The sequence below is a fragment of the Lepidochelys kempii genome, chromosome 5 (assembly GCF_965140265.1).
Source record: "Lepidochelys kempii isolate rLepKem1 chromosome 5, rLepKem1.hap2, whole genome shotgun sequence".
Lineage (NCBI taxonomy): Eukaryota > Metazoa > Chordata > Testudines > Cheloniidae > Lepidochelys > Lepidochelys kempii.
The window spans coordinates 22,788,899-22,800,520 of NC_133260.1; the positions used below are offsets into that span (position 1 = coordinate 22,788,899).

The following is an 11,622-nucleotide window of genomic DNA, read 5'->3' on the forward strand; positions in this document are numbered from 1 at the left end:
TTTTAACACGGATGCTTTGTAAATGTCAGCCATGCAAGTTTAGTGAGCAGTTTGAACTAAAATTTGCTATAGCGATATAGAAGTCCCAGTCCTCTGAGATACCTAATACCCTCCTCTCCCATTAAAGTACAGAAACTGGAGGGCACTCAGCACCCTTTAGCAGATGCTCAAGCACACAGGGTTGGACGCAAAGTAAGTATCTACTGTATCTGGTGGTTTCCATTACTTTGGGACAGAAACATTCTCTCATTTTCCCATCTGTTGCTAAAGTGTATTTTGCCCTGGACTGTTCTTTTATTCCTATAGTTTAAATTTCTGCATAACTGTAATGTTTGTTAAACATTTTTTTATTAGAAAATATCTCTACTAAACCTCTAGATCAGTGTTTCTCAAACGGGGTCCACGAGGGTACTCCACAGGCCCCGCTGACCAACACCTCCCCCTCCCTCCCAGTGCCTCCTGCACACTGGGGAACAGCTGTTCAGCAGCGTGCAGGAAGCACGGGGAGGGAGGAGCAGAGATGGGGCATACTCAGGGGAGGGTACAGAAAGAGGTGAGGAAGAGGAGGGGAGGGGTAGGGGTAGGGTCTTGGGGGAAGGGATGGAGTGGGGGCAGGACCTGGGGCTGAGCAGGGAGCTTGGGGGTCTGCAAAATATCTTAAATCAAAATGGGGGTCCTCGGGTTGCTAAAGTTTGAGAACCACTGCTCTAGATTATCATTCTGGAAGATCATACCTATTATAAACCAATCTCCATTGTATCATAGAATTTAAACATAATATAATTTTCTCTCACCTGAAAATACTATGGGGGACTTACTTGATTGTGAGGTTAGGTTTTGTTAGTTTTCAAAAAAGGAGGACAACTCCAACAAGTATTCATAAGTTTCCTAAATTGCCCTCCAATATTCTCTGGTATGGTTGTGGCATTACATTAAATTACAGGCTAAGCCTCCTTAATTTGGAAATAACCATATTTACAGAACTATAATCCTAACCACTGCCATATTCTCATGGGAACAGAGCTATTCTATTTTATGATAAAGTGGGTGCAGTGTGTCCTATTTAACATTGTTTCATAGAGGAACATACAGTTGGTCACCACAGGTCAGAGTGGAAACCTCCATTCAATCACGTACCAGATCACTGCTGAGTGCAAGAATAATATAGGACACCACTGTATGACATGAAAATGAGTAAAGCAAACTATCCACAAAAATACCTATAAGCAGTGAAAAAAGCTTACTGGGTTGTCAAGTCTACTGCTAGGGCTAAACCAAGATGTACAAAATGAATGACTTATCAAATACAAGCCAAGTAATACACAGGTACCCTGGAGAAGTAAAGGAATTTTGCTAATACCGTTCTAATTTGGCATACCAATAAAATTATTAGGGTCTGTTTAAAGGGGTTAAGCAGACTAAATATGCCATATGCAAGTATCTGAGAGGGTGGAGACATTATAATAATTAAGGGCTCAATTTTACCTTCCTTGTGCTGCTCAGATTCTCATTGATTTCAGGTGGAGCTCTGGCTGCCCGAGAAATGCAAGATCAAGCCCTGTACCCTATTGTATGCTTCGCAATGACCAGAACTTACTGTGTATGGATACAAAAGCTTATTATTGGTACATGCAACTTTATTTATTGTTAAAAAAAAAAAAAGTAAGGCTTAAAAATACTGGCCAGGCTGAAGCACCAACTGCTATTCAAATCTGTTTCTCTGTTCTCTTGTGGAAATAAATAAAAGCACCATCTAAAAATAAATACAAACCAAACTAAGCCAAAGGGCCAAACTCTGCACATGCTAGAAAAAAAATACATCTAGTCATGTACAAGGTCACTATGATCACAAGTGAATAATATCAAAATAGTCTCTTTGGCTTGGCCCTGCTTTTGGCTCATCTTTATTCATAAACTCACAATCAAGCCACACCCTACCTCAAGCCTCCATTGGCTTGCTCACTATTAGTAGGTGTAACCTGCCAGTGCACTGCGAAGGAAACACATTAGCATTAACTGGAGAATATTCATATATTTTAAATTCTTCTGGGGGTAGCCTCACAGATTGGGAGGTAGCATAAGCTGCTACCATAGTGACGCCTCTTGCTTCTCCATCTCAGGCTGGGGTCAAAGCATGCACCACACTAGTAACACTTGCTACGGCTGATCAGCGGTAAAGTCTGATAGGGATGACAGCCTCCTCCGCAAGGTAGGATTAGTGTGGTCATGCAGCACAGGACGGATGTTCTCTAAACAGAAAAGCAGAGCCCAGAAATGGGGAAGCTAATCAACTATTCAGACTTATTCTCATTGCCTAGGGCCAAATGCTACACCAGAATGGGGGTAAGTGGGAGACCTGAGAGAGGTTCTGTTGCGGGGCTCTTCTTCCCCTCACAATCCTGAAGGTTGGCAAGAGATGACTCAACACTGCTTCCACTGCTACAGTGTTGCAAACCCTAACAATATTAGGTAATTTACTTAGAGCCCCAGCTCCTGGAGACAAGTGATTACATGGGAATCACAGCATTAATTAAAAATAATGAAATAAAAGGACATCCTCGCTAGAGCTTTTTACATCCTATGAAAAATCGTGAAAGTTTGAAAAACAAAATTCTTCCCACATCAGGATGAAATGTGAAAAATTTCAGTTTTCCACAAAATAAAATTCTGAAAATAAATTCATTTTGTTTTGACGAATTAAAAAGGTTTCATTTCAATTTCAACCTTTTCTATTGTTTTAATTTAATATCAAATACATTTCAAATTAAAAAAATCAAAACTTTTCATTCCAAAAATGTCAAACCAGACATTTTTAAATGGATTTTTTCAATTTTGTTTCAAAACAAAAATGTTGTCAAAAATCTGTGCAATGCTCTGAAAAATTTCATTTTTTTCAAAATGGCATTTCCTTACAGAAAACAGCGAAAATGCCCATGTAGTGGACAAAAGCTCAAAAACATGACCCAAGTGAGCCCTAAAGACCCAGAAACCGGAAGGCAAGCAAAAAGAACCCAAAAGTTACTTTTAAAAAGAAATCTCCTGATTTTAAAGGCAATCTCATTACTTTTTCTGCCTGATTCATTGTGATTTTTTAAAGCGTGGGGTAGGCAGTACAACTATTACAGACATGGGCTGTGACGCCATTGGTACCCAGGCAAAGTCTTGCCCCACTGCACACAGAGCAGAACGACATTGCTACTGCTGCATTTGGGACCCCTCGAGTGTGGGAGAATTTTACAAATTAGAGGATTCCTAGACAAATTGGAGGGCTGGGCCAAAAGAAATCTGATGAGGTTCAACTAGGACCTGTGTGGAGTCCTGCACTTAGGTCGGAAGAATCCCATGCACCGCTACAGTCTGCTAAGCGGCAGTTCTGCAGTAAAGGACCTGGGGATTGCAGTGGATGAGAAGCTGGATATGAGTCAGCAGTGTGCCCTTGTTGCCAAGAAGGCTAATGGCATATTGGGCTGTATTAGTAGGAGCACTGCCAGCAGATCGAGGAAAGTGATTATTCCCCTCTATTTGGCACTGGTGAGGCCACATCTGGAGTGTTGTGTCCAGTTTTGGACCCCCTACTGCAGAAAGGATGTGGAAAAATTGGAGAGAGTCCAGTGCAGGGCAACGAAAATGATGAGGGGCCCGGGGCACATGACGTATGAGGAGAGGCTGAGGGAACTGGGCTTATTTAGTCTGCAGAAGAGAAGACTGAGGGGGAATTTGATAGCAGCCTTCAACTACCTGAAGGGGGGATTCTAAAGAGGATGGAGCTCGGCTGTTCTCAATGGTGGCAGATGACAGAACAAGGAGCAATGGTCTCAAGTTGCAGTGTGGGTGGTCTAGGTTGGATATTAGGAAACACTATTTCACTAGGAGGGTGGTAAAGCACTGGAATGGGTTACCTAGGGAGGTGGTGGAATCTCCATCCGTAGGGATTTGGTCCTTCTTTGAGTGGGAGGTTGGACTAGATGACCTCCTGAGGTCTCTCCCAACCTTATCTTCTATGATTCTATCTTCAGGGAGGCCAAACACACCTCAGTACCTGGACCTCACACTGCTCATTCTGCACCTTCAGTCTTTAAACTCTCCAGTCGGGGTTGCTCTCTCAATGAAGCTGCCTCATCTATCTGAAAACTCTGTCTCTGAACCACTGACACTTTAAATCCCACTCGGCAGCCTTCCTTTTCTCCACTGCTTATTACCATCTCTCTGTGAAACGTTTTGTGGTACTGTGGGTTAAGGAACTGTATGCAATGATGGGCTCTATTGTACCTTTAAAAAGTAAAGCCATGGGGATGGGGGAAAGGAAGACAGGAGATTCAGCTGCGGGTTGGGGCAGGGACCAGTGGAGAAAAAAAGAAGTGAGTCATAGCACCATCCAACCCTTTCTAGAGTGTGTGATGATACACTGGCGCTCTCTGGGGGCAGCAGCGACTGTGCTGTGACTGTGCTGTGACTTGGCTGGTCGTCTACACTGGCATATTCTGTAACCCCAGCCGTACCTCAGAGATTCATCTATTCCAAGGCTGGAAGGGACCACTGTGATCATCTAGTCTGACCTTCTGCATAACACAGGCTGGAGAACTTCCCCAAAATAATTCCTAGAGCAAATCTTTTAGGAAAACATCCAATCTTGATTTGAAAAGGGTCAGTGATGGAGCATCCACCACAGCCCTTGCTAAATTGTTCCAATGGTTAATTACTCTCACCGTTAAACATGTACGCTTTATTTCCAGTCTGCATTTGTTTAGCTTCAGCCTCCAACCACTGGATCATGTTAAACCTTCCTCTGCTAAACTGAAGAGCCCATTATTAAATATTTGTTCCCTGTGTATATATTTATCAACTATAATCAAGTCATCCCTTAATCTTCTGTTTATTAAGCTAACTAGACTGAGGTCTTTGAATCCATCATTATAAGGCATGTTTTCTAATCCTGTAGTCATTCTCCTTGCTCTTCTCTGAACCCTCTCCAAATTAACATCCTTCTTGAACTGTGAGCACCAGAACTGGGCACAGTATTCCAGCAGTGATCACACCAGTATCAGAGAGATACTGATAAAATAACCTCTTTGCTCCTACTCAAGATCCCCTTGTTTATGAATCCCAGGATCTATAGGCTCTTCTGTCCACAGCTTCACACGGGGAACTTATGATCAGTTGATTATCCACCACAACCCCCAAATCTTTTTCAGTCACTGCTTCCCAGCATAGACTCCCCCATCCTATAAATATGACCTACATTCTTTGTTCCTAGATGTACATGTTTAAATTTACCCATATTCAAACACACATTGTTTGCTTGCCACAGGCACTGACTTTCCAAAGTGCCAGGGGGTACTCCATCCCTGGCTTCTGCCCCCACTCCGCTCCTTCCCCCAAGACCCTGCCCCCACCCTGCCTCTTCCCACCCCATCCCCAGCCCTTCCTGCCCAGTTCTGCCCCCACCCCATAGCGTGCTGTGTCCTCGCTCCTCCCCCCTCCCACCCAGAGCCTTCTGCACTCCATGAAACAGCTGATTGGAAGAGGGGCTGATCCATGGGCCCAGCCAGCGGGTGGGAGGCACTGGTGGAGTGCAGGGCTGAGCCGATAAGGGGGTTGCCAGTGGTCCCCCAATTTTTGTGGCATCTGCAAACTTTATCAGTGTTGGTCTTATGTTTTCTTCCAGGTCGCTGATAAAAATGTTAAATAGCATAAGGCCAAAACCATTCCCTGAGGGATCCAACTGGAAACACATCCACTAGTGACAATTCCCCGTTTACAGTCAGAGGAGAGGCAGGACCTGTGTGCACTGCAAAGCTACATTTCAAACCACCTATACCTATACTAAATAAAAGGCATTGTGAAAAGAAAAACAATCTGTCACCAAAAGAGGTTTTTAAAAACTCCCCTTTGTTTTCTATCATTTAGGGACTTCTTTAATGCCTTTCACTAGCACTAAAGTGCTTTCACCGTATCGCATGCTCCCTATATGTAATAGCAGACAGATCACTTCTCGCACACACACCCCAATGCAGTTACCTCTGGAAGTGGCTCTGTAGAGGGAAGTGCCTCTCAGAGGCTAAACATCTTGTCTGAGAGAGACTAGATTACTCAGAGGACATTGGTAATTAGATATTTGTTTGCTTGCAGTTTATGTCTTTGACAAAGTCTCTGGGTACATTTACAGCAGTTAGAAACAATTCTAGTTTTGTTAATTTCTTGCAAACAACCGTATATAAAGAGGACATTCCTCAAATTTACAAACATATAATATAAAGTGGAAACTCAGAGACAGTATCTCTGATCAATAACTGCAGGAAGGCCATTCTTAAAACATAACATCCTTCCCATCAACTTATCTCAGGCAAAGGCCTAAGTAAATAGATGGATTTATGAACCATACCCCAAAGGTTAAACTCAGGCTCTTTCAGATCAACAGGAAAAGTGAGTATGACAGTCCAAAACCACTCCACTAAGAACATCTGGCCTGCACACCCCAAACATTCAAATCTAGGGGCTGCTAGCTAGGGCATGTTGGCTGATTTTAAATGCAGCCCTCATTAGTGCATGGCAAGAGGAAGTGTCAGTTATGCAAATCATGCAGGGTTTCATACATCAATATCATTCCCTTGAATTGCACCCCTGTGGAATATGAAACCATTCACTTCTAAGACATATGCTATAGCCTGGCACAGATGAAAACCAGCAATGATCGAAAGCCATAATTATATGATGGTGTTTTCAGTGGGTTCATAATAGACAAGTATCTATCTAAATATATTTGTCACTATTGGTACCTTTGTTGGTAGTCACAGCACAGAGGTCAATGGTGAAATGGGCCCAGGGATTGAATTATCCCCTTACCCCTGTTGGTTGTTCACTCAAGAGTAAGATTTAGACAAATGCTACCAGAGCAATGTATTTGGAAGCCTATACTGCTACTCCTCAGGCTGTACCTTTCTGTGGATGGAGAGCTGCTATAATTTAGCAAATGTTACTAGTACAGCAGGGGTTACCTGTTACAGTCCCTAACTCAACCTCACCAGAGCACGTGCTGGATACATTGCATCCCATTCACTCCACAGAGCAACTTCCCTGAGTCTAAGCGCTAAGCAGATACAGCTGCTGAAAGACTTTGCAAGGGAAAATGACCAAGCCAGTCAAATGTTAAACATTTCTTTCTGGCTGACTTTAGATACAACTTTTATAAACAACATGCAACCATTAAACCAGCTATTCATCTTCTCGATAGGACTGTCATGAATGTTTACGTGTGTACTACTATCAGCGTCCCATAGCCTACAAACTCCAAATACACACACTTACACACACAAAATACACACTCTCACTGTCACCACACACTCGCTGATCACAACAGTCACACTAGTGCCATAACACCCCATCCATCATAACACACACACAAAGAGACCGTCAGGCATTCTCATACAGACAGACACCCACTCATAGGATTGAGCCAGGTCTGGGAACTTCACTACACAATGTCTGGTGCCACACCAGCAACTGTGACCACTCTGCCTGGCACAACAGCCTTCAGGAGGCTGTGTGTTTGATGACGACACTCACCACAATACAACAATCACACAACTGCCATAATACACCATCAATCACAACACACAAAGACAAGCACACACTATCACTACACAATCCCCTGCCACACAAGAGTCATACACGCCTGCCAGAGGCAGCAGTCACACTGTGTAACAAGCACACACTCTCACAGCCACACAACACAACACACAAGTGTCACACACACAAGGAGACGGTCATACATTCTCATACCGACAAGCACACACCAGCTGTCACAACACAATGCACCTCCCCACAAACACAGGAGGCAGTCCTATTCTGGTAGCAAGTACGCACACTCTCACAACACAGTGACCATACCGCACAAGGCACCGGTGGCACACACTCAGGAGGTGGCAGTCCCACATGCTGGTAACACACACACACACACAGAGAAGAGGGAAGTCCCCGTAACAAACACACACGCACACAGGAGGGAGAGCTCAGTGGTTTGAGCATTGGCCTGCTAAACCCAGGGTTGTGAGTTCAATCCTTGAGGGGGCCATTTAGGGATCTGGGGCAAAAATTGGGGATCGCTCCTGCCTTGAGCAGGGGGTTGGACTAGATGACCTCCTGAGGTCCCTTCAGCCCTGAGATTCTGTGTGATATCTGAGTGTGTGAGCAGTCCCAGGTGCTGGTAACAGCATACAGAGGAGAAGGCAGCAGTCCCCGCAACACACCCACACCCCGAGGCGGCAGTCCCACGTGCTAGTAACACGCACCCAGAGAAGGAGAACGCACGCAGGCACACACACACACAAGGAGACGGCGGTCCCACGTGCCAGTAACACACACACACACACACGCCCGTGCTGGTAACACACACACGGAGGAGGAGGAGGAGGGGGTGGCAGTCCAGGTAACACACACACACAAGGAGACGGCAGTCCCACGTGCCGGTAACACACACACACACACACAGAGGAGGAGGGGGTGGCGGTCCCACGTGCCGGTAACACACACACACACACAGAGGAGGAGGAGGGGGTGGCGGTCCCACGTGCCGGTAACACACACACACACACACACACAGAGGAGGAGGAGGGGGTGGCGGTCCCACGTGCCGGTAACACACACACACACACACACACAGAGGAGGAGGAGGGGGTGGCGGTCCCACGTGCCGGTAACACACACACACACACACACACACACAGAGGAGGAGGAGGAGGGGGTGGCAGTCCAGGTAACACACACACACAAGGAGACGGCAGTCCCACGTGCCGGTAACACACACACACACACACACACACACACACCCGCCCGCCCGCGGCCCCGCCCCGCTCACCTGAAGCAGGTGGCCAGCTCGCCGCTGGGTTTCAGGCACGGGTACCGGCTGGTGGCGATCTTGTTCTCGGAACAAACCTCCCTGCGGGGGAAGCCGGAGAGAAGAGGCGGCTTTAGCCAGAGCCCGAGCGGGGCCGGGCAGCGGCGCGGGGGCGCCCCGGGCTGGGGCTGCCAGGTGCAGCCCGGGGCTCTCGGCGGCGCGGGCGGGGGACGAAGCGGGGGACCCACCTGTCGCGCTCCTCGGGCTCCTCCCGGTAGGTCCAGGTGTGCCCCAGCGCCAGGAGCAGGAGCAGGGCAGCCAGGCTCCGGGGCAGCCGCCGCCGCCCTGCCTCTCCCGGGCCGCTCTGCAGCACCATCGGGCGGCCTCTGCTTCCGCAGCTCCCTCGGCCTCCTCGGAGAGCAGCGCCGCAGCCCCTGCCTACCCCGCCTGCCGAGGAGGAGAGCGGCCCCCTGCGGCGGCCAGATGGTAGCGGGGGGACGTGGAGAGGAGCGGCCGCGGCAGCCAGATGTTCCACCGGGGACAGGCAGCGGTACCCGGGGGCTGGGGAGTCCTCGCCAGAGGCACAGGCACTGAGGATAGTGGTAGCCAGATGTTGCAGAGGGGGCAGGCAGGGGCAGCTAGGGGACGAGGCAAAGGCTCGAGGTATCTAGATGTTGCAGAGGCGGCAGGGGCAGCTGGGGGGGGAGGGCTGGCGATGAGACAGACGCTGGGGTAGCCAGATGTTGCAGGGGGGGCAGACAGGGGTAGCTGGGGGGTTGACAACAGACAGACGCTGGGGTAGCCGGATATTGCCGGGGGGGGGCAGACAGGGGTAACGGGAGGGGGGGGGTTGAGAACCAGGCAGACGCTGGGGTTGCCAGATGTTGCCGGGGGGGCAGACAGGGGTAGCTGGGGGGTTGACGACAGACAGACGCTGGGGTAGCCGGATATTGCCGGGGGGGGGGGCAGACAGGGGTAACGGGAGGGGGGGGGTTGAGAACCAGGCAGACGCTGGGGTTGCCAGATGTTGCCGGGGGGGGCAGACAGGGGTAGCGGGGGGGGGGGGTTGAGAACCAGGCAGACGCTGGGGTTGCCAGATGTTGCCGGGGGGGGCAGACAGGGGTAGCGGGGGGGGGGGGTTGAGAACCAGGCAGACGCTGGGGTGGCCAGATGTTGCGGAGGGGGTGTCTAGGGGCTTCAGCAAGAGGTGGGGCTGGACGCGGGAGAGAAGTTCCCTGGAGCCTGAGTCCCTGTCCGCAGGCAAGTGCCGAGGCAAGCCGCGCTGGAGTTGTGTGGCTGTCGGGGAGGGGAGGTGTGTATTTACGGGGGGCCGGAGCGGGGGGGGGGATCAGTTTCCTAGCGTAGGGATCTCCCCGGGCTCCTGGAGACGCAGTTCTTCGTCTCCTGTGCTACACGCGGGGACATCGCCCTTGCCCTGGTCCGTTTTAAATGACTCGCGCTCCAGACTCAGCCCTGTGCTCTTTGCTGCCCAGCGATCCTGCCGCCGAAGGAAGAGACCGAAACACGCCAGAGAGACTTGGATGAAAAAACGAAAGGTCCCAGAAACCGAAAGACTCTGAGACAGAAACCCCCCAACACTGTAAAGCTGCCCTCGGCAGTAGGAATGATGGGAGGCTGAGTGCCGGCACATGGCTGCCTTCCAGATCCAGCCTTATCCCACACGTCTCTCTCACAAGGACAGCGTAGCCACAGGATCTCTGCTACAAGTGTTGTTTACCCTTGTGCGCAGTTACCCCTTCCGCCCCATTCCCAGAAGGGAGATCAACTGATAAAACAGTGCATCAGCTGGGGCCCACTGCACCGTGTCATCCTGCTTTTATAGTTCGGGCGCAAATACCACAGAGGAACAAACCCGCCTAATGACCCTACGCTTGCAAATTGGGAGGAGAGCTGAGAAACACTAAATCCCTAAATGGGCTTTGAGAGTAGGGGGTGCTGTCTACAACCATGGAAGGCTTTGGGACAAAAGAGAGCGCTTACAGCTACAGTCCTTTCACCTGTAGCGCTGGAAACAGTTTACAGAAGCAGCATTATAATCCCATTTTACAGCCGGAGAAACTGAGGAACAGAGTTTAAAGACCAAATTGTAGACCCCTTTACGCCCACCACTAACCCCGCTGACCTCGCTACAGTGAATAAAGCCACATTGTGAATACTGTGAGTAAATTGTTCAATACCACCCAGGCAAACTGGAAGGATTGAATTTCAGGGCCTTTCAGAAATTTCCCCGAACTGCCAACCAGACTCTGCTTAGCTATAACAACCCCACCCATAAACAGTTTTGTTCTATTACATACACTAGCAAAACTGCTTTTCTTAACATGTGCTTTTATGTTTTGGGGGTATTTGAAGGTCCTATCTCACAATTATAATAAGCTGCTTCTGTATCTCACTAAAGCATAGATGATTGTTATTGGCAGATTTTTGTTTTCAGTAGGGAGATGCTTTAAGTGTTTCTTCCATTCTAGTTCCTTCTGGTCAAAATAAGGAGTAGGCAGAGACAGAGCCCAGTCCTACCTCACTGAAGTCCATGAGTTTTGGGGGTGTTCCTGGCAGGGGTAAGCCCTAAACTTCTCATTCAGACTCTCTCAAAATCTGAGATAACAGGGAACAAAAGACAGGAACCTGATGTTTGGATCTCGGGGCTTTGTAAGCACCTGTTTCCATATAATGTTCCTTCCCTTCCCCTCCACTCCCCAAGGAGGATAGTATCCAATAACAGAGTTTGAAAGGAAGAGAAGCTTGCACTGCTACAACCCATACTCTGC

At 48.6% G+C, this 11,622-nt stretch overlaps 1 protein-coding gene across 2 annotated transcripts in view; it reads right to left on the bottom strand.

The window, feature by feature from the left end:
- The window catches only part of CCBE1 (collagen and calcium binding EGF domains 1), a 184,854-nt gene extending 175,306 nt beyond the window's left edge, over nucleotides 1-9,548 (bottom strand). For both annotated transcript variants that reach the window (XM_073343659.1, XM_073343658.1), the window contains exons 1-2: nucleotides 9,082-9,548; nucleotides 8,855-8,935 (exon numbers count right to left, since the gene is read on the bottom strand). In XM_073343659.1, coding sequence (XP_073199760.1) covers nucleotides 8,855-8,935; nucleotides 9,082-9,209 — 209 coding nt within the window. In that variant the 5' untranslated portion in view covers nucleotides 9,210-9,548. The remainder of the gene's footprint in view (nucleotides 1-8,854; nucleotides 8,936-9,081) is intronic.
- Between the last annotated feature and the right edge of the window lie 2,074 nt (nucleotides 9,549-11,622).